Source organism: Macrotis lagotis, chromosome 1 (genome assembly GCF_037893015.1).
Source record: "Macrotis lagotis isolate mMagLag1 chromosome 1, bilby.v1.9.chrom.fasta, whole genome shotgun sequence".
Lineage (NCBI taxonomy): Eukaryota > Metazoa > Chordata > Mammalia > Peramelemorphia > Peramelidae > Macrotis > Macrotis lagotis.
In genome coordinates, this window is record NC_133658.1 from 649,784,439 (window position 1) to 649,810,069 (window position 25,631).

At 37.0% G+C, this 25,631-nt stretch overlaps 1 protein-coding gene across 2 annotated transcripts; it reads left to right on the top strand.

The window, feature by feature from the left end:
• The first annotated feature begins 458 nt into the window (after positions 1 to 458).
• On the top strand, positions 459 to 23,681 carry LOC141507570 (von Willebrand factor A domain-containing protein 5A-like). 2 transcript variants are annotated; one of them, XM_074215351.1, is made up of 18 exons: positions 459 to 614; positions 3,479 to 3,530; positions 3,655 to 3,857; positions 4,209 to 4,431; positions 4,607 to 4,782; positions 5,077 to 5,191; positions 8,660 to 8,826; positions 9,098 to 9,186; positions 9,548 to 9,692; positions 10,638 to 10,717; positions 11,006 to 11,120; positions 11,770 to 11,934; positions 12,414 to 12,514; positions 12,732 to 12,976; positions 13,690 to 13,839; positions 19,880 to 20,016; positions 20,391 to 20,517; positions 22,899 to 23,681. In XM_074215351.1, the coding sequence occupies exons 2-18, from the start codon at positions 3,488 to 3,490 to the stop codon at positions 22,976 to 22,978; spliced, it is 2,361 nt and encodes a 786-aa protein (XP_074071452.1). In that variant the 5' UTR covers positions 459 to 614; positions 3,479 to 3,487; the 3' UTR covers positions 22,979 to 23,681. The 2 variants fall into 2 exon arrangements, with proteins under 2 accessions (XP_074071452.1, XP_074071453.1); XM_074215352.1 differs by lacking the exon at positions 13,690 to 13,839.
• Positions 23,682 to 25,631: the final 1,950 nt, after the last annotated feature.

Here is a 25,631-nt window from a genome sequence, read left to right on the forward strand (position 1 = left end):
AAATTCCATCATTTTATGGAAAAAAAGTTTTTTAAAAACAAAAACAAGGAGAAAAGTGGCATTTGTTTTGCCTTTGTTTTATTTTTTGCAAGTCTCGAATGCCTGGCTTAAGGGAAGTCAGTTGAATTTTTATATCTCTATAATTATATTCAATCTAATATAATTTGATTTAGTTGAAGTTTTTGAAGAAAACCTGGCTTCAGACAATTACGTGGTTGAAGAAAGGAAAAGTATTTTAATAAGTAAATAACATCTTAGAATCATAAAAATTACAACTTTGAAAATTATAACTGAAAAGATTTTCCAGGAAACTGCCAAAGTTCCTTTGGAGAATCCTCGACTTGACTTGCTGCTTGAATGTGGAGTAAAGAACTGCAGACAGTCCCTAGAATGTTGAGAATGCAGTTTGTAGTTCCTGCCTAGGGGAGGGCTGGGCTTTCTCAGAAACCAAAACAGCTGGTTTCTTTTCTCTTTGCCGGGAAAGTAAGGAGAGGGGGAGGTACTTCTGAACTGGGAGGCAATAGATAGCTCCCCAGAGCAGAGGATATAAACAAGTGTGCCTGGGTTTCTTCCAGCCCTCATCCAAACTCTCCAGGACCAGTTGAACCCTCCAGGTAAGTCTAGCAGTTTTTCAAGTTCTGGCACTTATGGAAACAAACCCCTTCTCCTTCTGTTGGCTCATTCCCTTCTGTCAGCGCTGGGACTGAAGGTGGACAGCCTCATCCTTCCTGCTCAGTGTCTTGTGGCTGATGAAGTCTGGTCCTACTGGAGGCTCACCTACCTGAGTCATGTCTGGCCCCTCGTAGTCCTGAATGCAAGGGCCCCAGTCCAGGTTTACTCTGGCCTCCATGGCTATGGGTGTACCTTAAAGAACTGGCATCAGCAGTACTGTCACTGGTTGATTCAGACCACAAGGATTTCTTATGCAAAGAAGGGGGTTTGGGACACTAAGGCTGGACCTTAGGTTTGAGAGCTTAGAACCCGATGTCTGATATATTCGAAAACCAGAGAGCCCTCTTTCCCCTATTGCCCTCCCATTGAATGCCTTACTATCCTCCTAACTTTTTGAGGAAGGTCACTCTTTGGATGAACTCTGAGCTTGAAATCAAGATTCAGAAGACCCGAACTTGAATCCTGTTTCTGGTCATTATCTTTGTGTGACCTTGGAGGAATCATATCCCATCTCTGAGCCTCAGTTTCCTCAAATTCTTAGGGGACTTCCAGCTCTAACATTCAATCATCAGGAGAACTTTGATCTTCTTGTCTGAGCTTTGTATGTTTCAATCATTGTGGACAATCTATTTCCTGTTCTGGCCCTTTCTCTTCTTTTTTTCCTCTTGTATTATTTTGTGTGTGTTTGTATTAGGGGGTGTGGGGAGAGATAATGCTCTATCTGCTAGGCCTCCTAGCTGCCTTTTCCCTTTCTATTCTTGTGAAGAGTTCTTGTTTCTGTAAAATCTTCTCATGTTGCAGGTTGTATTATCTGGGTCTTTCTCAAGGGACATTCTCTTTTGATTCCATTTCTCTGTTTTCCCCATTCATCCTTAACTTTGTTGCTGTCCTCCTATTTAATGCTGGATGAATAAAACTGACTTGGGATGTAATGTAGAGTAATTCTGAACTTCTGTAGTGGCTGAGTTCTCAGGAAGAGCCTAGGTTTTTTGTTCTTTAAGGTATTAATTACAAGCATTTATTAATCACTTACCACAGTCCAGGACAACTAAGTGAATATAGTGCCAAGCCTGGAGATTGAAAGACTATTCATAGTGAGTTCAAGTCACCCTCAGACACTTACTAGTTTATGATCCTGGGAACATCACTTGACCCTGTTTGCCTCTCACTTGATCATTTGTAAAATGAACTGGAAAACCACTCACTTTAGAAAGAAAACCCCAAATGGGATCAAGGAAGAGTCTGATGTGGATGAACCTGAGCAATAACAACAACAAAAAAAAATGTTGCAGGCACTATGTTAAATGTCGCAGTTACAAAAAAAAAAATAAAAACATTTTCTAGTCTCAAGGCAATCTCATATCCTATGGTAAAAGAAAATATTCCAATCACTAGAAGTTTTTATTGAAAGATTTTTAAATATTAAATAATTTATTATTAAATATTAATTTTTTATTAAAATGAAGTTCAGACTGCTCTGGGAAGGCCAAAGTTTACAAATTGATAGGTATATGCTCTTCCTGTCTTCAGGAAGTATAGCTAAAATTTTAAATGACTTCCTGGTATTGAATTGTCCCTTTGGTGTTGATTAAACATTCAAGAGTTGTGTCTTCTAAGCTATTTTATTAGATTCTTTTTTTTACATAAACAACAGCAGTTGCGTTCTATAAGTTATTAGGCTGACAATGGGAAGTCATTTACAGGGGATTCCTTTTAGGATGTGAGGTCCTTAAAAGTAGGAACAATCTTGCTTGTATCACCATTCTTTGCACATAGAAAATGTTTAATAAAAGCTTTGTCATTCCTTCAACCAACCATTATTGATGACTTCAGTGCAAGACTTTACTCAGAAGTGAAATTCTTCAATGATTTTTCATCAGAAGAAAAAAGGAGAATAGCCTAAAGAAAACTCTCTGAGTATTTGGAGAACTCTTCAACTTAGATTTTTTAATAATGGTAAAGAAACTGAAAGCAAGGTCAGGTAATGAATGGTGAATTCAAAAGCTTGCCTTTGTCCTATAAGAATAATATTCAAAAGAGATTAAATATGGATTGAACTGAGACTGTTAAGTAAAGCTAAGGATGTCTTCAAAAAAGAAGTCTGTGACCTCCTCTAGGTTTTAGTTTTACAGCTTGATAAAACTTTGAGAGGATAGTTCTGCAATGACATTCTCTCTTTGGAACAACCACAGTTCCTACCTAAATAAATAAATCCATTTGTTAATTTAATAGTTCCTCTCTAATTAAAGGAGAACTGTTCACTAATGTCATTGGTCATCATTTCTCCTTTTATTGTTCCAATTCTGGAGCTGAAGTTATCATTTACCTTCTAGACTTTGTGGTCTCTATTTTATTACAGCTAATACAATTCTATCAGTAAGTAAATGATCACTATGGGTAAATAAGAGGTTCACTGAAAATGAGGTTAGGGGATTATTAGACTCTCAGATTGAATGGGGATGTGTCTGTTCTTTCTAATCCTATATTTTACACTTTTCTGCCATGTTTGCCTTCCTTCAAAGTCATAGATTGTTTCTGGCAGAGGACACTGGTTTCAGTAAAAAAAAAAAAAGTTCTGTTGACATTCAACTTAGATCAAAGTATAGAATGGAAACAAGACTAACAGACTGCCTTCTATGGGTGGTGGGGGGAGGGAAGTGAGATTAGGGGAAAAATTGTAAAATTCAAAAGTAAATAAATTTTTTAAAATTAAGTAAATGAGGAAAAAAGTGTTGACAATGGTATTTGAACAATAACTTTGGATTTCTTTGGGATTTGACTTTTGTTTTGTTTTGTTTTGAAATAGAGTGTCAGTATGGTATATACTTGTGGTCTTCTCACCCACTCCAAGCAGCCAGGTAAGTCTATTATGAGTACAAACAAAGAGGCAGACAAGGAAAGGGAACCTCAGAACTCTGTAGCCCTTCTGTGAAGTCTTCGGTACTTGAGAATTTAGGACTGATGGGCATTTCTTCCCTCCAGTGCCTCTTAAGAGCATCTCAGTATCTGTGACTATCCATGAGTTTGTGGCAGATGTGTCTGCAACCCTGGACTACAAGAATGAGGAGAAAGATCCTGTGGAAGCATTCTTTGTGTTCCCCATGGATGCAGATTCTGCTGTTTATAGTTTCCAGGCCCTGGTGAATGGGAACCATATAGTGGCAGAAATACAAAAGAAGCAACAGGTAGAAGTTATGGGATCCCAGTACTCCCTTTTCTATTCTTCATGTTACTTTGTTATGTTTTAGTGTAGTTTCAGTTGGGACACACTGAGTTGCTTTTCTTCTCATTTGAGCTCCTGTTTTATTCAGAATCTCTTTTGTAAAATGAGGGGGTTTTGCCACTCTAAATCTGTCTCTTCACTGAAACTATTGAGAAGTCAGACTGAGTAGTTATTGCTTCTACCCTCAACCCTGCTTTCTTTTCTCCAGCTAATTGCTTTCACTTTTCTTGCCTTCTCTCTCCCCAAAACCTTTTCTCCTTCTTTTGCATGTTCTTAAGACTTCCTCATTCCTGCTCTTCCTCTTGCTCCTCAGGCCCAGAAGAATTATGAGAAGGCCATCTCCGGAGGCCAGCAAGCCTTCCTTTTGGAACAGGATGAGAGCTCTGGTGACATCTTCAGCTGCAGTATAGGAAATTTGCTAGCTGGCCAGAAGGCTTCTGTGTCTCTGAGCTATGTTCAAGAACTGTCCCTGGAGGCTGATGGGGCTGTGCGTTTTTTCCTGCCAGTCATCTTGAATCCACGTTATCTTCTCCAAGGTGAGAAGCCTGGCTTCTTCTAGCAGCAAAAGGCAATTGGGGGGGGGGGAGGATCTTCTGGATAGAACAATGGGAGCATCTTTGTTCTGCCAGGATCCAGTAACCTAGGTGAGCAAAGTGACCTTAGTTCTTCCTAGGATCTCATTGTACTGAGTTATTTGATGATTCTTTGCAGAGTCAGCTACAGTAGACAACATCACTACTCAAATCCCCCAGGTTCCAGGCAAAGAACTGCCCTACTCATTTAGTGTTAATGCCAATGTTCACTCTCCCCATGGCATTGAGAAGGTCCAGTCCAACTGTTCTCTGGGTCCCCTGCAGTACTTGAAAGATGACAAGACAGTTGCCCAGGTAACTAACTAGACAGGGAGTACCATTACTTGGATTCTCCTATACTTTAAACCCTTCCTTTTTTTTCTTTCCAGTTACTGTCCAATGTTCTCAATTCACCTATAAGATGGCCATATTTTACCCTTTTCCCTCATTGTAGACCTAGACCTTTCTTTTTTCCTCCCAACTCTATCCTAGAACATCACTTCCTAATAGGAAGTTAACTCTCCTACCACTTGTTCTCATCTGGGAATCCAGAGGAAGCTCCTGGAATTTCCTATTCCTATTGATTTGCTCTGCCCCATCATCATTCAGGTTTCCTTGGCTGAAGGACATCGGTTTGATCGAGATGTTGAGATTCTGGTTTACTACAGTGAGGTGAACACACCCAGTGTCTCTGTGGAGCTGCCTCAGGCTGATGCCAAACCAGGTGAGTCTAGCTCAGGAGGTTGCTCCCCTTACTGATGATATGACTCCCAGGGATATTGAAACTTGTCCTGTATCTTACTTTATTTTGCTTCTTTTCTTGTGAAATATATATATTTCAAAGATGTATTGAAATACTTGTAGGACAGTAGGAACTGTGGTACAGATTGGGAGTCTCAGAAATGTAAAGAGGGAGATTCATTAATTTTCTAAAAGACAATGAGGAAGAATCTCATTATTATATCAAATGTATCTAGCATTTAAACAACAGAGATATGATTCTGTTAAATGTTATACTTTGATAATTTGACCAAATATAAAATTGTAATGAATAAAACCCCAGAATCCCAAAATTGGAAGACATAGCAAAAAAAAGTTTCCTAGTCTTTTTATAGAAGTTTTTGTTTAATTATAGCTTCTCTATTGTGTCCTTACAAACTTTGGTTGGTATAAACTCACATTTTATCCATCTTCAATTTAAAGTGATTTGATAGGACTCATTGTTTTAGCTGGATGAAAGAGAGCTTTTGGAAGTCTCTCTTGTGAAATGCTACCTTTCTATTCCCCTATTGGTTCAGTCATACTTTCCTGTAAATCATTGATTATAAAATATTGAACTATATAGGGTTAAAGACAGAATACCTAATACCTTCAATTAGAAAAGTCCCTAGAAATGGCTTATCATTCATAGGATTTAGAGTCAGGAGTAACCAGTCATTAATGTATCTCACTATTATTATGGAGTGCATAATTATTTTTTAGATATAGGAAACATTGAAAATCTTATTCAAACTTTGTATGGCATTCTCCTGATCTACAGGTCTATAGGTCTTTATTTCCTCTCCCATTTGTCAAAGTTTTTCAAAAATCACTGACACCAGTTTACTATCTATCTTTTAATAACTAATATGTATCATTGAATCTTAGCATTGGAAAGCATCATGGAGGTCATCAAAAACATCCATTGTGGCCCCCCTACAACAAACAATCCCAACTAATAGTTATACAAAGAGGCGGCAACAACACTGTCTCTTAGGTCAGCCTGTTCTACTTTTTTTGTCAGTTTTAGTAGAAATTGTATTTCTCTATATTGACCTGATATCCATTACTCAGAAAGTATTGCCCATTCATCCAGCCTTGTTCTGCCTTCTGATATCAAGCAGAACTTTAATCTCCAATTCTAAATCATAGCCTTTCAATTTTTGAACACAACTGTTACATTCTTTTCATCATCTTTTCACTTGTTCCTTCAGCCTGCCTTAGTAGGGCATGGTTACTAACCTCTAACCTAGAGTCAGCCAGCTGATTCAGTGGATACCTTGATAATCCATCTTCAGAAATTTATTAGCTGTGTTAACCTAGTCAAATCACAATTTCTGACTGTTACATATTCCCCAACTATAAAATGGAAATTATAATAATGGCACCTATGTCTGTGTTTTGGTAAGCCTCAAATGAGTTGCCATCCTCTTGTCATACGCTTAATTCCTTGTTTTCAGTGTCCTTTGTCTAGTGACATGCTCTCATTGATGTCACCTAGGGGCCTTCTGTGCTAAGAAAACCTCCCCCCCAAAAAAAGACTGAAATGTGTCTCCTTATCTATTGTAGACTTGAATTCAATTTCTTGCTAAGTATTTTTTTCTATTCTTCTTTCATGATCATTCAAGGAAATGGAAACAAAATAATAGTTTAATAATGAGGTCTTTTTTTCTTTTCTGTTTCTCTTTTCTCTATTTTTTTACAAATACTTAAATGTATCCAACCAGAGTAGAAGTCCCTTGGCCACTTTGAGTAATAGTAATAGTTCCTTCTTTGGTTTCAATAAAGGTTTTAAAAAATATTTCTATTTAAATGTTAACGGAATAGATAGGATGTCTCCTCATCAATTCAAAGAAAAAATGGTTGTGCTTCCAGCCTGCCCCCATGCACAGACCTTTCATACTCAGTAATTAATTGTGAGGCTTTGCAACATAAGACTATATCTCATGGTGAGAAATTTGATTGAACAGGGGCCATTGATCCTGCATTATATAGAATTCATTAGATACTATAGGATTGGATTGAGAACTCATTAGCTATCCAAAAGCCAGACCTAACTTAAGTGTTTGGGAAGCACTGGTTCCCTTTGCAATAACCTTCATTATACTGTGATAATATCAGAGATGATACTCTGACATATGACAGGACTCTTTAAATCTCCGCCATAAGGGATCACCCTTATTGTCAAAAACTGATACCACGATCTCTGTCTTGATGTCCACTGTATCATTTACCTAGGTTATTTTCCAGCTTGGGATTGATAAATGAAGTGTTAAAATTGAGCATCCCTCCTTGGGGCTCCTGCCTATTCTATCTCAGAAAAACCAGATTGTAAGGGACTTTTTTTCAACAAGTGAAAGGATTCATTCATTCTTTATTAGCCTCTATCTGGTCTGAGGCTAGAGATTAGAACTGTGATTTCATTAATGGAGGTCACTACCTGGTTAAAAAATCCAGTCTATTAATTCAGACATTATCAGAATTCCTCAAGTCCTGAGAGGTTGATTTCCCAGAGTTGTACAGTCCATATATCTCTGATCTCTGGTATTAAATTCTGATCTTCCTGATTCTGAGACCAACTCTTCATCCACAAGGCTATTCTGCCTGTATTAGTTTTGTTTTCTTTTGAAATATAATAGTCCAATTTGATACCATCTCCAAGTGTTTTTCAAAAAACTTATTTAAAAAAACTTATTTAAAACTAATATTTAGATTATCCCATGTTCCCTATGCAAAAATTTAGTCTCACGAGAATATTTATCTAGTTTGTTGAATTGATAGACTTTGTGTGGTCAGAGAAATTTGTCACCCAACAATTTTTTTACTGTCCTCTAGGAAGGAATTTATTCCCAAGTATAATGTCCAGTGTTCTTAGTTGCCTAGAGACATAATACTTCTACTACTTCTGTTAGATGGTCTTTGTAATTTTATCATTAATATTGCAAGGTAAGATGCTTTTTAATTTTGTATTTCACTAATAGTTGAACAAGGTGTCATATACTAATTGACTACTGGCAATGCTGGTATAAACCAAAGCCTGTTCATGCCTTTTCATCTTGCATGTCTCTTACCCATAGATTTTAAATCCCATCATATAATGTCTATTCATTATTTTTTAAACTTGATCTGTGACCAGCCCACATATATTAGATTTACATACCTGGTCTGAGGTACTTTACATAATGTCAAGTGATTAATAGGTATGTCCTTGATCTGGTGTCTTCTTATCCTATAAAATTCCACTTTGGAAATTTTGTAAATTGTCTTAAGTCCTTTGCAACTAAGATAAAAATTGAAAGCAAACTAAACATGCAAGATTTAATAATTAAACCCTCAAACCTCACTGAGCTTCCTTTGTACCTCATTTTATTTTCTGGGGGCCTGTGATATAAATTTTCTTTTATTCATTTTTTTAAATTTTACCTCTGGGTAGGTTCTCTGATGGGAGATCCAACTGTGATGGTGAGTTTCTACCCTAAAATATCTGAGTCTCAGGGAAAGAGCACTGGCGAATTTATCTTCCTCTTGGACTGCTCAGGGAGTATGTCCTCCCCAGTGAATAGCAAAGGAGGTGCCCAGTTGCGAATTGATAGTGCCAAGGTACCTGCTTCTTTCTTTTTACTTCCATCTTGCAAAAACTTTTTTCAAGAGTGAAAATGGAACTTCTGGGATGCAATTTATCTTGTAACATACTGACTATTTCTATATTGGGGGGCTGACTATGAATGGTACCACTTTAAGGGTAACTCACTGGGATTGGAACACTGGAAGGGAGAACAGGGTGAGACCAAGTATCACAAAGATAGAAAATGGCAGACTTTCTTTTCTTTTTCTTTTTTTGAATGTCTTCTCTACTTTTCTTCTCACTCAGGAAACTCTGGTTCTCCTGCTGAAGAGTTTGCCCCTTGGCTGTTTTTTCAATATCTATGGATTTGGATCCTCCTTTGAGTCATTCTTTCCGTGAGTCTCTGACTAGAATTAAATAGGTAGGAGGGGGATGGAGTTTAAAAGGGGAAGTTTTAAGAGAGATAGTGCAAATGATGCAGTTAAAGAATTCATGGGGGTGGCTAGGTGGCACAGTGGAGAAAGCACCTGCCCTGGAGTAAGAAGTACCTGGGTTCAAATCCGGTCTCAGACACTTAATAATTATCTAGCTGTGTGGCCTTGGGCAAGCCACTTAACCCCATTTGCCTTGCAAAAACCTAAAAAAAAAAGAATTCATGAAGCAGTTGTCTAAGATCTGTCCTTGGAGCTGGAGATTAGGAGATGAGGACATTAGAAAATGTCTCTCATGCAATGCATGTGCATGTCTATCTCTCAGAGAGAGTGTGGAGTATACACAGAAGTCCATGGAGAAGGCTGTGAAGAAAATAAAGACTCTACATGCTAACATGGGAGGTACTGAAATCTTGGAGCCACTGAAGGACATTTATAGAAAATCCTGTATACCAAACCACCCTCGACAGGTAAGGACATGGGACTGGAGAGAGGGAGATGCAATTCTTACTTTTTTTGTTGATCTCTATCACTCAATCCTGTCTGAAGTTAACAATGATCAGTTTAGCAGTGATCTAGTTAAGTGACTTACTCAGGGTCAGTTGTAAACTAGTAAGAGTCTGAGGCTGGATCTCTATTCCAGGGCCCTAGTCTAGACATTGGGCTACTTAACTACCTCAGGTCAAATTATTAGAGTCTACCCTCATGTAAGAGGTTTCTTATCTTTTGTACTAGCATTGAGACCTATTGTCAATATAATAATAATTGAAAATTCGTATAGCAATTGATGATATAAATCAGGAACTCTATAAATGATAATATATAATTTTATAATTTAATTCTTACACCAATAGTATGAAGTTGGTTCTATAGATAATATCATCTCCATTACAGCAGGGGAAACTAAGATTAGCTCAGGACCCTAGAAGCAATTAGGTGACAGAAATGATTTTAAACCCAGGTGTTTCCTGACACATAAATCTGTCATTCTTTCTATTATACCCCTCTGTCTCAACTAATCTTTTCAGGCTTCCATTGAAAGGTTCCACTCACAGAAGACCCTGATTTAAGCAGGTTAGGAAGGCTCTAAAACCTTTCAAGTGCCCTGAATGAAATTCCTCACAGTCTTCAAGAGAGTTTTTAAAGTGTCTGACACATAGTACCTGCTTCATAAATACTTATTACCTTCTCCCCTCCACACCGCCATATCCCAAGTGAGCTTATATCTAGGACACTGCTTTCAAATGGTCATTGAGCCTCCTCTTAAAGAGACCCCCACAGTAACACAGATTTGATTATTGAGGTTGCCTGCTCTACACTGGGAGGGCTGTCTTAGGTTGAGTCAGGAAGAGCCCTGGACTGAAGAACCTGATGTAGTTTTAACTTGATCTGAAGCTATTTGTCTCCCTCCACAGCTCTTCGTTTTCACAGATGGGGAAGTTGGTAATACCTGGCAGATCATTGCTGAAGTTCAACAGCACAAACAGAATCACAGGTATTGTTTTCAGGATTCTACTTCTGATATATTCTTACTCACCCATGTTTCTGGGGCTCACTTTCTTCATCAGTAAAATGAGAACTTTGGGTCAGATAATTTCTAAGATTTCTTAACTGCTCTCTATCTATGATTCTGTCATGAAGCTGAATACACAAAGATAGAATCTTATCCCTAACCAGGATTCTGCCCAGAAAAGCCTTTGTCTTCTAATTCCTCACTGAATTTACAGTTAGGAGCCTTTTCCTAAGACTTCCTTTGGCCAGCCCTTCTGTTTTCTCATTACAGGTGTTTCTCTTTTGGAATTGGAGAAGGAGCTTCCACCAGTCTTATTAAAGGCATAGCTCAGGCAGCCGAGGGCACTGCAGAGTTCATCACAGGCCTGGATAGAATGCAAGCCAAGGTGGCATGATTATCTTTTATTTTTCAAAAAGATATGCTTTGGACAGACCACCATAATAGCAACCTGAGCTAAGACAGTTCCTTGGTCCAGATCCTGTGCTTTGTCATTTTTGGTGTTTAAGATCTTGAGGAATGTACATGGGTGGGTGAAGTGGGAACTTGCCTTTCTGGGATTTGGGACTGTAAATCTGTAGAACTGAGAGCTCTTGAATGTGGGACAGGGGTAACCTCATGGCAAGTTGAAAGGGAACCAGGATGTTCCCTAGGCAAGTCTAGTCACAACAGAGAGATGCTTAAAGGAAATGAACATGAAGGATATCAAAGCTTTAGAAAGACCCGAGCAAGCCTCAGAGACTGGGACCTTTCCTTACTTCCCTGGGGTTTCTGCTTATATCATTTGGGTTTACCTTCATTTTCAGTTGTAAAAATCCATCTAATCCTAATTTTCCTATAAATGACAAATGGAATTGGAAAACAATTAGCTGTGATATATTTGGGATTTTGAAGCTTGGTTTCTCATATGAGCAAGGAGGAGGAAATATCTTAACTCTTATTTGTCCTCTCTCTTAAAGTCTCCAATCTTTCTCAAAACTCCTTTGCTAGAAGTCCTTTCCACCTCAAATTATGCAGCTTCCACCCTCTTCCTCCAGGTCCTCCAGTCCCTAAAGCGGGCTCTACAGCCAGTGGTAAAGGATGTCTCCCTGACCTGGACTCTGCCCCCTGGTCTGAAGACTACCTTGCTTTCTCCAGCTCCCACTACCATCTTCCAAGGTCAGAGGTTAATCATCTATGCCCAGTTGAAAGGGAAAACTGAGGTAAGTCCCCATTGATTCTTTTGGTCCTGTGGTTATAGTAGTTGGTGTCTAGATTACTGTCCTGGACTTTTCCTTTTCTATCAGGGGGTGGGTTTGTGAGCTTCTCTACTGAATGGCAAGTATAACAGAGAAATAAGTGCTCCAGTTTCCTTCTGTAACTGGACTTTGCTAAAGTTTTTGCTTGAACATTAGTCCATTCTTATCTAGTATGACATGTGAACAATATAATGACTCTGTCAGTCAAAGAACTTCACTTTAAAACTCACCTCATTTGCTTAAGACTTATGATCTGGGACAAATCTCTGAAATCTTTTGGGCCCCTATTCCACACTATATAAAATGAAGGAATCAGTCTTGGGGAGGGGATCCTGAGATCACTGCAAACTCTAGAGAAATGTTCTTATGCTTGGGATTTGCACCTTGACATTGCCCTCCCATGGACTGTCTACTCTCTGACCACTCTCCTTATCCTATTCTAGTCCAAAGAGACAACAAGTGAGGTATGTCTTCAATATACTACTCAAGGTAATGTCTTCAGGAACACGGTGCCATTCTCCCTGGATCCCAAAGCAGAAGACAAGTAAGAATCCTTGGTGATTCCTCTCTCCCTTTTCACATGTGTATTTTTGAGGTTTCTCTTTCTCCCCTTTTCATTAGGCTCTTTCTTATGGACTCATATATCTTTTCCTTTTATTCCCCACCTTTTTCCCCTGGTTATTGGTATAACTTAGGAATTGGGGGTTATGTCTGGTTCCCCCAAGTCCTCATTTGCAGTACAAAAGATTGTCTTATTCTAGACTTACCATTCACCGCCTGGCTGCCAAGTCTTTGATCCAGGCCCTTGAAGGAAATTTACAGGATGCTTCAAAAATGGAGAAAAAAGTGGTAGAAATAAGCCTTCAGTCAGGAGTTGTCTCCTCTCACACTGCCTATATTGCCATCAATAAGAAGCTGAATAAGCCCATTCAGGGACCCCTAACTCAGAGGGATATTCCAGGAGCTTGTCTCCTATATAGTTCTCCACCTCCAAAATCTCTTCTGGGTAAGTCAGATGTATATCCTTCACATATTTTGTTTGTTTATTTGTGCATTTATTTTTCCAATTATATGTAGATATAATTTTCAATATTCATTTTTATGAAGTATTCTCTCTCTCTCCCTTTCTTCCCTTCCACTACCCTGATATATGTTTTATATGTTCAGAGTCATATTCATGAGATAAATAGATCATATTGGTATCTTCTGATCTTTTCATATCTGGAAACCTTGGCTAGCATCTTCAGATGCTTCATTGGAGCAGCTTTCCTGTTGCATTGGGGGGAAAGCATCTCTTTGGTAAAGGGGAGATGGAAAATCATAGAGAAGAAAGAAATAAGAAAGTAGAAAGCAGAAAGTATTAAGAAGCAGAAATCATATTGTAAAGAAAGTCATACTTGCTAAAATTTTAACTAAAATATTGCTCAAAGTAAACTATGTAGTTTGGTACAATGTGTGTAGATGGATATTTTCTACCAAGAAAGTTTCTACCAAAAGACGTTTTGAGGATCCACTGATCACTGTTGTAATAATCACTTTGATGAAGGAACCAATTTAACAGCCACAGTGACACAAGCTCCTGAGAGAGGATCTTATAGTGAGAGAGAGAATTTCAGGGGCACAAACCTTGAAGAAAAGTCTTCCATCCTCTAGTCTTGCTTCCTGACCCAGGTATACAGAATCTGTTCTGATCTTAACTCCTGTCTTTCTGGGTTTCAGGTATGGCATGGCCTGCCAGGTTTCGTCTCCATAGAAGTTCTTCCAAATCCTTTAAAAAGATTAATTTCATAGACAATGATAGTTCAGGCAAGCTGCTTATGGCATCACCCAGGTGTTTCTCAGTGAGAACGTGTCCATTGGAGTCTGAAGGTGAGGTGTACTCTGGATTCTGCTATATGTCATTACCCCTTTCTGTGCCACAAACTTCTTGTTCCAAATAATCATTCCTTAGAGTTTTGCTGCTGAAAAATATTAGGCATATTTACACAATGGGCCTTGTTTGGCTGCCTTATTTCCTGGCCGTTTATATCATTTGTTCACAAAAATATAGTCTTCCTGGTGGTTGAGCATCAACTTTTTCTTCTCCTATCTTCTCTTCTCCAATCTTCAACAGACTTTATAACTCCCATCAAAAGAAAAGGAATCTTGTTTATGTAGGTTGACTCCAAATATTATTTGATCTGTAAGATTATAAGGAGTCCCTGGAGTTTATTAAGAAAGGAAGATACAGCATCAGACCTACATTTTAGGAAAATCATTTTTGCAGATGTCTGGAGGTTGGATTGGAGGTGAGGAGACCCTTAAGGCAGAGAAGTCAGTAAGGAGACAATTTAATAATCCCAGGATCTGTCAAGTAGGTTGTAGACCATGTTGGTGGATAGAAAGGGAAGAGAGTGCTGTGGGAGGTAAGCACAGTAAGTTTTGACAGCTGATTTGGCTGTGTATTGTGTATAAGAGGAATTGAGGTTGGCTGCAAGATCATAAATCTGTTGACTGAAAAGATGAGCATACTCTTAGCAGAAATAAAGAAATTGTGAAGAAGAATGGATTGTTAGAAGATGAAAACGGACATGTCGAGTTTGAGATACCTACACAGGACAGTATTTTGAAAATGTACATTGGGCATTTGGTTATGTGAGTCTGTAGCTCTAAAAGAGAGATTAGGGCTAGAAATATAGGTCTCAGTATGAGCTTTCTGGAGATGATGAAATCTATGGCATCCTGCTATTTACAAAGAGAAAATAGAAGACCCAGGGCACGAGCTTTGTATATAATCATATTTAGGGATCATGGTATGGATGATAGTGTAGAAAGGGAGATTGACAAGAGTTGGTCAAATAGAGGTCATTGTCACAAATATTGCTAAAAGTATAACCATTATTCCCGTATTCCTTAAACTACAGCTTGAAGAGTGAGTATCAAAGAAGCAAAGGGTACTTCCAGTGTTAATTGCTGATAGATTAGAAGACAATTATTTATCTGATTCAACAATTAAGAGGCCATGGGTAATTTAGAAGAGAGAAGTTTCTATTTAGTAATAAGATGCAAAACAAGCAAGATATTGGGAGGTGACATAATCAAGGAAGTAGAGACAGAATTTCTAAATAAGTTTCTGATCTTATTTCCTGAAAATCATCTGGAAACCCAAGTACTGATCTCAATCTTAATCTGATTTTTTCTTTCCATCTCTGCTTTACCTTTTTACATTCAACATGTAGCAGTGATTTTTAAAAAAGCAAAAACCAAAGAAATAACATGGCTTTGGTTCTAAGTGTTTAGTTTCTTGCTTAGTTCTTCATATTTTTCAGAAATATATTATAGGATTGTTCTGTTGGCATCCTTTGCCTCCCCATAGCATACAGAGTTGTGGAGTGCTATTCAGGTAAGATAATCTCAGGAGGTTCTCCTGTCTTGTTACTTGAATATATTTATATCTAAGAAAGACATAAATTTCAGTCAATATGAAGGCATGTATAGTATTCTAGAGGACAAAACTAAAAACTATAATTAGAAGTTGATCCACCAGGAAAGAGATCATTTGCTAAATATCCAGAGTAAAATGAGGCACAAAGAGTATATATATCCATTTCTAAAAAAGCTGCAGTAATCAGAACATTATCAGCCATTAATTTGTGCCTCATTTTTCTCTGGATATTTAGCGAATGATCTCTTTCCTGGTGAATGTACTTCATCATTCTTCCAAAGGCCAAAATACATTTTATTCAAAAGACCTAACTCTCACCATCACTTCCATGGGGATCCCAGAAGATTTATTTACACATGTTCTGCCTCTTCACTTCCTCCTTTACATTGTGCTTTCCAACTTCTTAACAAATATGTGGATTTATCTGTTCTTTAGATATTCCAAACATCTGAAACATGAAACTCTTCTTACCTTAAAAAATTCATTTTTTAAATAATATATTCAACAATTTTGGTAGCAATCAAAATAAAGGTCAGTTGACTTTAGTAAGAAGATTCTACTCTTTTCTAGAAAATCAGGGGGAAAATTTTCTAATCTCACAAGGGTCTTCCAGTTTTGTTGCTGTTTTTTTAATATTAGAATCATTTGCTTTTATATCCCCTTTCTTTCTCTATCCCCCATTCTTTGTATTATAATGAATTATAACCAAACAATGCATTAGCTGTGCTTGACAATATATGTGATATTCCAAATCTCGAGCTCTGCAAAGAAAGGAGCTGCCATTCTTTCTGAGAATGTTCCATTCTCCACGATAAGTTGAAGAGTCAAGAGGCATTCTACCCTGTATTCTCACTTTCTCTTCCATTCACCTAGTGCTTGAATCTTACTTGTTACTGGCATTAATGATAGTTGGTATATTCTCACAGATTATTGAAAAATTACAGTTTCTTTCCATTTTTGTTCATCTACCATTCCTGTTAGTATATTTTGTGGTCAGGTATTTTCATCGTGCTAGGGATTCTTTTTCTCTAATTTTTTAAAAAATTATTTCATTTTTTCCTCAATTACCTATAACTGTTTTTAACATTTAAGATAGTTTTTTTGAGTTCCAGGTTTTATTCTTCACTCCCTCTCCACTCCCCTGTCAGACAGTAAGCAAACTGATGTTATATGTGTACAATTATGTAAGACATTTCCATAGTAGTCATTTTATTCAAGAAAAAGAGACTGCAAATAAGAGGGTGGGGAAGAAACAGTTCTTTTCCTGGAGGCAGCATTTTTCATCATAAGTCTTGTGGAATTATCTTGGATCATTGTTTTGCTGAGCATGATTCTTCATTGTACAATATTACTATTACTGTGTGTAAGGTTCTCACACTGTTTACCTCATTCTCCTTCATGTAAGTCTTTTCAGGCTTTTCTTATCATTTCTTATAATAATATTCACAATAATTGATCATATATCACAACTTGTTCAGTCATTCCCCAATTTATAGTCAATCACCTCGATTTCTTATTCTTACTCTTCACAAAAAGCTAATAAAAATACTTTGTGTACAATTAAATTCTCTCCTGGTCTGCCCTTTTAAAAATATCTTTCAGAGATTTGCATAACTGGATCAAATGATATGCACAGTTTGATGGACCTTTGGACATAGTTCCAAATTACTCTCTAGAATATTTGGATCAGTTCACAACTCCACCAACAATGCAGTTTTTCCACATTCTTTCCAATATTTTTCATTTTCCTTTTTTGTCATATTAGTCAATCATTAGACATGAGGTGGTACCCCAGAGTTGTTTTATTTTATAGTTCTCTACTTAATAATGCTTTGGACCATTTTTCACATGAGAACCAATGGTTTTGTCTTTTTTTTGTCTTTTTTTTGACTCTTCAAATCCTTTGACCATTTACCTACTGGGCATTGTCTTATATTCATATATTTATAGTTTTTCTTAAGTTTGAGTTAGTTCTCTCTCTCTCTCTCTCTCTCTCTCTCTCTCTCTCTCTCTACACACACACACATACACACACACACACACACACACACACACACACACACACATATATATATATATATATATATATATATATATATGAGAAATGAGGTCTTTTAAATTTATTTTTCTTTCAGATTTTTTCCATCCATATGCACATGTATATTTTTAAGTTAAAAAATTTCCTTCCACCCTCCCTCCCCTTAGCAGTGAACAGTAAGATTAATATTGTACATACATATTTTTGATAAATATGTTTATAGATTATTCATTTTCAGTATGAGAAATTAGGATCAAGGGAAAGAGATACATATGAGATAATTTTGATAAAGTGTTCATCTGATTCTGAAGGGCTGTTTTTTTTGTCTTGTTTTTTTCTTCATCTGGATGTGGATAGCATTGTCTATTGCTGGTCTAATACAGTTGTCATACCTCTCTGAATTGCTAAGAGGAGCTGCTTCCATCAAAGTTAATCATCTCACAATGCTACTGTTAATGTGTACATTGTTCTCTTGGTTCTGCTTTCTTTGCTCAGCATCAGATCCTGTAGGTCATTCCATGCTTCTCTAGAGTCTAACTATTTATGATTTTCTTCTAGAACAATAGTATTCCATATATTCATGTACCATGACTTGTTTACCCATTCCTCAATTGTTGGGCATCCCCTTAATTTCTAGTTCTTTGCCACTACAAAAAGAACTTCTATGAATATTTAGGAACCTGTGGGACTTTTCCCAATTTTTATGATTCCTTCTGGAAATAGGCCTAGAATTGGAATTGTTAGGTCAAAGGGAATGAACATTTTTATTGCTCTTTGGGTATAGTTACACATTGCTCTCCAGAACAGTTGGATCCTTTCAAAACTCTTCCAGCAATGTATCAATGTCACAATCCTCCCACAAGCTTTCCATCCTTGATCATCTTCCCTTTTTCTCATCTTGGCCAATATGTGAGATGATACCTCTTAGTTGTTTTAATTTGCATTTCTCTAAACAATAATGATATAGAGCATTTTTTCATATGCTTTATATATAGCTTTAATTTCTTCACTTGAAAAGTGTCTATTCATATCCTTTGACTATTTATCAATTGGGGAATGACTTGTAACCTTATAAATGTGATGCAATTCTCTATTTAATTTAGAAATGAGACCTTTATCAGAACTCCTAGGTAGGAAGATACTTTCCCAGCTTTCTGTTTTCCTTCTAATTTTGGCATTGATTTTATTAGTGTAAAACCTTTCATTTAATATAGTAAAACCTTTTATTTTGCAGGTATAATGTACTCTAATTCTTTGTTTGGTTATAAATTTGTCCCCTTTCCATAAATCTGTTGGATAGAGTATTTCTTGGTCTATTAATTTATCCATGGTATCACCATTTATATCTAAATCCTGAACCCATTTTGGCCTTATTTTGATATAGGGTGTGAGATGTGGCTCTATGCCTTGTTTTTACCATACTATTTTTCAGTTTTCCCAACACATTTTTTCAGATTGTTAGTTCTTATCTCAGAAGCTGATGTCTTCAGATTTTTAAAACAGTGGACTGCTGTAGTCATTTACTACGGTTTCTTTTGTACCTATCCTAATCCATTGATCCATTAGTCTATTTCTTACCAGGCAATTTTGTTAACTGCCACTGTATAGTATAGTTTTAGATATGGTTGAAACAGGTCACCTTTCTTTATATTTTTTAATCAGTTCCCTTGTTATTCTTGACTTTTTGTTGCTCCAGATGAATTTTGTTACTATTTTTTCTAGCTCAGTAAAATAGTTATTGAGGTCTGATTGGAATGGTACTGAATAAGTAATTTAATATGGCTTGAATTGTCATTTTTATGAAATGAGATCTTTATAAAGAAACCTGGTGTAACCCCCTCACCTTCCCTGCCAGTTTTCTGTTTTCCTTCTAATTTTGGTTGTTACATTTTTGTGGGGTCAAATTTTTTCAATTTTATATAATCAAAATAATTCATTTTTTTATTTTGTAATGTTCTATGTATCTTGTTTTGTTTACACTAAATTCTTCTCTTTTCCAAACATATGACAGGTAAACTATTTCATGCTTTTAATTTGCTTATGGTATCAGTGTTTATGTACTTTTATGTGTGTCTTATTCTGAGGTCTTTCTACTGAATTTTATTAGGTCTCAGGGCCTAACTGCTGACTTGTAGTGAAAGGAGGAGTTTCCTTGCTGGTTTATATTTCAGGTGGGGTCTTGTTGCTTGCTGGATTTTGGTGGCATTGCTGCTTCTCTGCTGGGAGTCTGACCTATATGATGGCCCCAGTTGTTGGGGAAATCTTTCTCTTTGAGGCTTTTGGATAAGTATAGGAGATCTGCAACTAGGGTTGCTACAAGGAATCTTCTCCATTTCTCCCTACTATTGTGTCATACTTTGTGTCAAGCATGTAATTACAGAATGCCATTTACATTTTGCTGTCATGGGAATGTGAGTGACACTGAAATTTGCTGCTTATTCCCCCAGAGATATCCCCTCCAGAGTCTCTACTTCTGCAACTTATTTCCCTCCAGAAGGCAGATGGTTCCTGGGAACTGGATGAAGCTTTGGTCTCAGTCCTGGGTGTGACTATTCAGAGTGCATTGGCTGCATTGCCTGACCAGGTAAGAAACCACAGAGTGGAGGAGATAGAGTGGGGGAGTATATGAAGGGAAAGAGCAAGAGAGAGGGGTGAAGGATGAGCAATTCACCATTGGGAAGAGTGAAGGGAATCAATGCCCATTAGGTAGGGTCTGTGACTGAGGAGAGGTCATTGGAAATACTTTCTATAACTTAAAACTTAGCATACATATTTCATTATGTATAGGTTTTCAGTAAACATTTGTTCATTGAGTAGAGCAATTATATCAGGAAACTGGAAAGAGAAGTAGAAAATCTATCTGGAATCACTTAAACTTCTGTGGTACTGGAGCCATTCAAAAATGTGTCCTTTTTTGATACCCTGATACTGGGGTCTTGGATTATTTGCATTCTCTAGAGTAACGATGTACCCAGATGGGCTACTATCTTGGCTGTGCTATGGTTGCATAGCTCCAACTGGGACCAGAGAGATGAATGGGAACTTCTGGAAAAGAAGGCTATAGCATGGATCCAGGCTCGATCTGGTAAGGATTCTGACTTGAGATCCTTTTTCCTCATAAATTAGGATGCTTACTATTCCCTCAAGATACTATCTCATTAACTTGCCTAGAGTGGCAAATAGAGGGATTGATTGCCTGATTCCTTTCTTCCACTTTTTTGTTCCCTCAATCCAGAGAAAGAACTCACAGATCTTGAGAGACATAAAGGGTACACAATAAGAATGTTGGAAATCCCTATGGTTAAGGGTCATGGGATATCAAGAATTCTAGAGTCTTTCCTCTCTTCATCCTCCTTCTGCCAAGCTGCTTAGCATTATTCCCTCTTTAGTTTCATAGACACCCTTAAGATAAGTCTGAAACTTATCTAGTAGCTATTCACTCCTCTGATATCAAGACACATTATAGTTACAGACTGTTTGTGGGGCTAGGAGATATAAAATGGGAACTTAAGGGGAAATGATTCTTGGGTGGAGAGTATAACAATGGTTAATATACTGCCTACTGTGAAGCAAAATAAAGGCTTAATGAATTTATAGCTTTAACTAGAGCATAAAATGCTTGGGGAAGGGCAGAATGGGTACAGGAGTAACTAGTTAATACAGTGGGTAGACTTCCAGTGAAGATTTGAATTCAAATCTATTCTCAGATGCTTACTTGCTGTGTGACTCTGGTCAAGTCACTTTACCCTGTTTGGTTCAGCTCCATATATGTAAAATGAGCTAGAGAAGTAAATCTCAAACCACTAGTATATTTGCCAGTAAAATTCCAAATGGAATCATAGAGTCAGACCCTACTGAAATGATTCAACAAGAAGAGGGAGAAAGAGTAAAGCATGAGGATTAAGAAGGAATATGATACAGAATTGTGAAGCAAATTCACTTATCCTCGCTTTCTTTTTTGGCTTCTTTTTAAAATTTTATTTTATCCCCCCCCCTTTACATGCAAAAACAAGTTTCAACTTTCACTTTCAAAACCTTGAGTTCCAAATTCTCTCTCTTCCTCCACCCCAATCCGCCTCATTGAAAAACAAGTTATTTGATATAGTTAAAAATGCGTAGTCATGAAAAACACTACCATAATAGTCATGTTGTAAAAGTAAACATAACACCCCCCCCAAAAAAGAAACCTCAATAAAAAAGTAAAAAAAATGTGCTTTAAATCAATAGTCAGATACCATCAGTTGTGTCTTTGGGATGAATAATATTCTTTATCATAAGTCTTTCATAATTCTCTTGGATCACAGCATTGTTGAGAAAAAGTGAATCATTCACAGCTGATCACCTTGCAACATTGCTATTACTTTTTACATAGTACATTTCTCATTGTGTTCCCTCCAACCTCCTTTCTCTCTCTCCTTTCAGTCATTCCCTCCTCAAAAATGTTTTGCATCTCACAATCTTCTCCCTCAATCTTTCCTTCCTTCTATCACCTACCCCCACCCCCACTCAACCTTTCTCCCATCTCTTTGCTCTCCTACTTATTTCTATAGCTGTGTATGTTATTCCCTCTCTGAGTCAATCACAGATTACTTCATCTTCTCCCTCTCCCACTCCATTGCAAAAGCCTTTTCTTGCCTCTTCTATGTTAAATAACTTACCATATTCTACCTACCCCTTTCTCTTTCTCACAGTACATTCTTTTCTCACCCATTAACTCTGTTTTTAATATTTCAATATATTTAATTTGTAATAAATAAAATATGTTTATTTAATAATGCTATTAATAAGATAAACTCCCACCTGTCCCTTGTTTCTAGATGTTCCTTCTAATCAATCTAATAAATGAATAAGTTCATATGAACTTCATTTAGTACCTTATTATTTGTCTTTCCTGTTCAACTTTTTTTGATGATCAGATTTTCTGTTCAATTGGGGTTAGTTTCCCAGGAAAGTTTGAAAGTCCCTTGTTTCATTGAATGTCCATTCCCCCCCCCTAAAATATTATGTTGAGTTTTGCTGGGTAGTTGTTTCTTGGTTTTAATATAAGCTCTTTTGTCTTCTGGAATATCATATTCCAAGTCTTATAAATCCAGTTAAATCTGGTATTGTCCTAACTATGGCTCCATGATATTTGAACTGTTGCTTTATCCCTCCTTGCAATACTTTCTCCTTAATTTGAGAAGTGTGAAATTTGGCTCTAATATTCCTGTCAGTTTTCATTATGGTATCCCTTTCGGTAGATATTTTCAATATCTGTTTTTGTCTCTTCTTCTAGAATATCTACGCAATTTTCTTTGATAATTTCTTGGGAAATGATGTGTAGGCTCTTTTTATAGTCATGGCTTTCAGGTAGTCCAAAAAAATTAAAATTATTTCTCCTGGATCTATTTTTCCAATTCAGTTATTTTTTTCAACGAGACCTTTCAAATTTCTTTTTTCTTTTTATCCATCTTCTTGTGTTTTCAGATTCCTCCCTGAGTGAATGTATCAAAGCCGGCAATGCTCTCCTGAAATCATCTGTGGATCCTGCTGTCTTTGGCCTCTGAGAGTGGATATGGAAGTGTTTAAATGAGTAAATAGAGGGAAGCAGTTACTAGTTTGAAAGTTTTTAATCTATATTTAGAAAGGGCTTTCAATTTTGAGGAGAGAATGAGAAAATAGATGAAGATATAACATGCATCTACCATAACATATATTATTGTATAACAGGATGAGAATATTTGTATTAGATGACATAAATAATTCTTCTAACATTGTTTCTTGCACATTACTTGGACAAAGATGGTGAGCAAATAAGGACCACAAAAACAAAAGCTAGAAATGGAAGATGGGGATTATGCCTAGAGGATGGGGTTGGGGAGAGATACCTAAACTACATGGACCATCCTGATCCTGTCTGTGAGGTCTTTATATCCTCTACTTCTAGAAGCATTGATGAGCTCCTCATCTACCTGTAGGAGCTACTGAAGATCCAGAGACTTCACTATGATCAATGAGGTGGAATCCTATGATTGCACTGTTGGCACTTTGCTTTTATTCCCTGTTCTCTGTGAAAAATACTAAGAGTAGTAGTAATAGCAGTAGGCAGATCTATGATCGAAAGAGACATCTCCCTTTCTCTGAGATGAAGGAAGAGGACTTCCATGATATTTATGATCTGGCACTAATATCCTCCCTAGCTTTGTCATGGGAACTTAAGCTTTTCAGAAACATTATTTCCTTCAAATATAAAAAGTAACAAGAATAAAATACCTATTAGTGCTTTTTTTTTGTTTCATCTCATATTTTCTTCTACCTAGTCAAAGAATCTTGGTCCTCAAAAACCTAATCTTATGTCCTCATTGCTTGCTTTTTTCAGTGTGCAAGTTCCACCTCTTCTGTTCTTTTCCTATGTGTTTCCAACCTTCCCATTTCAAGAGCAGACCCCCATAATTAATACACTAGTCTCAGTACCTTTGGGGTTTGGATACCTCCAGTAGGACTTCACAGGAATTCCTCTTATGAGGCTGCAATTCATCGTAATTTTATCAAAGAAAAAGCAATGGAATGACCTTACATCCTTTAAAAATCTTCCTAATTCTCTGGTATTGGGAATATATTCTCAATTTGTTATGTGGAAAAATGCACAATCCTGATGGCAGCAGTTCTCACCTTTCTCCTTTTCAATTTATTATTGAGAGCAGGTGTCCCTAAGCAATTTCATCCAATATCTTCCTCTCTGACATGGACCTATGTACTTAGTGACTGAGGGATTTTATAGATATTTAGGGGGTCCCTGGGAATTTTCTTTAGAAATGTTTACTTTTGTGTTTGTGTGGATATGTATGGGTGTGGGTTGAGGGGTGGAGTTGTGGGTGTGTGTATGTTGCTGAGAGGCTCTTCTAATTGGTTATCAATTATGTCCAATTCAATTATAATCACTTATGGTTGCAGGTCCTTCATATGCCATCAGTTACAGGCCATCTCAGCAAGGTCTTTCCAAAGACCATCAATCATAAGCGATTGACCAAGCAAGTTGTAGTTTTAAAGCAAAGGTCACTTAGTATGTAGCAGCAGAGATTCCTAGGAGAAATGGGGAGTTGCAAATACAAGTCCTTAACAGTAGAGAATACATGTTGTTAGAAAACAACTCAGTTCTCAGAAAAGAACTATCTTAGAAATCAAATACAAATACAATCAATACTTGACTTATTAATCATTTCTCATTTTAATAGCATTAACCAGCTAAACTGATTGAAACTTTGTCCCATTCTGCCTAACTCACTAATCATCCCTGATACCAATTAAATCTTTTTTTTTTAGGTTTTTGCAAGGCAATGGGGTTAAGTGGCTTGCCCAAGGCCACACAGCTAGGTAATTATTAAGTGTCTGAGGTCAGATTTGAATTCAGGTACTCCTGACTCCAGGGTGGGTGCACCACCCAGCCATCTCCCAATTAAATCTTAATGAACTGAGTAAATACTGTTTAATTCAAGTAAAGTTGCCAGAATTATCTTCACTAAAAACTTTCCTAAGACTAAGTAATATGAAACTGTCTTAAAACCTTAACTTTAAGCAAGTAGTTTTCCAAAGCAAACTTAAGAATTGGGAACCAACTAAGTATTAAATAAAATTAATATAGAAACTACAGGAAAGTCACGTGATAAGTGCAATAAGGGAATGAACAAGTATAAAACAGAATATTTGTCTTTTGAGGGACTTGTAGTTTTATTTGGAAAACAAGACATCTAAGGAAGAGTAGGAACAAAACTTCTGACCTTAGGGTCAGGAAACTAGGTTTTAGTCCTCCTCTGCCACTGTGATTTTGGGAAGTTACATCATATGATTTAAAAAAATCAGCCTTCAGAGATATGCTGATAGTAATGTTAAGGTTTATTTCCCCCTTCCACAGCAGCAAATTCTTAGCAAGCAAGAGTAGCTGCACTATTTTCCATATGCCCAAGGTTTAAATGTCTTGATCTCCCTTTGGCTTTCCATCCCTTGACATGCCCCCAGATGGGGAGCCCACTGAGCAGAAGGATCAATAAACTTAATTTCAACTATGGTGAGAATTTAGAAATTAGAAAACAATACCTAAGAAACCAGTAATCTAGATAAAATCTCTGTAATGGAAGAGTCCTCATCCTGATACTAATTATAAAATTCTTGCTACTCCTCAATCCTGTGATCTAGAATTTAGCTTAGTGTCCAGTACATAGC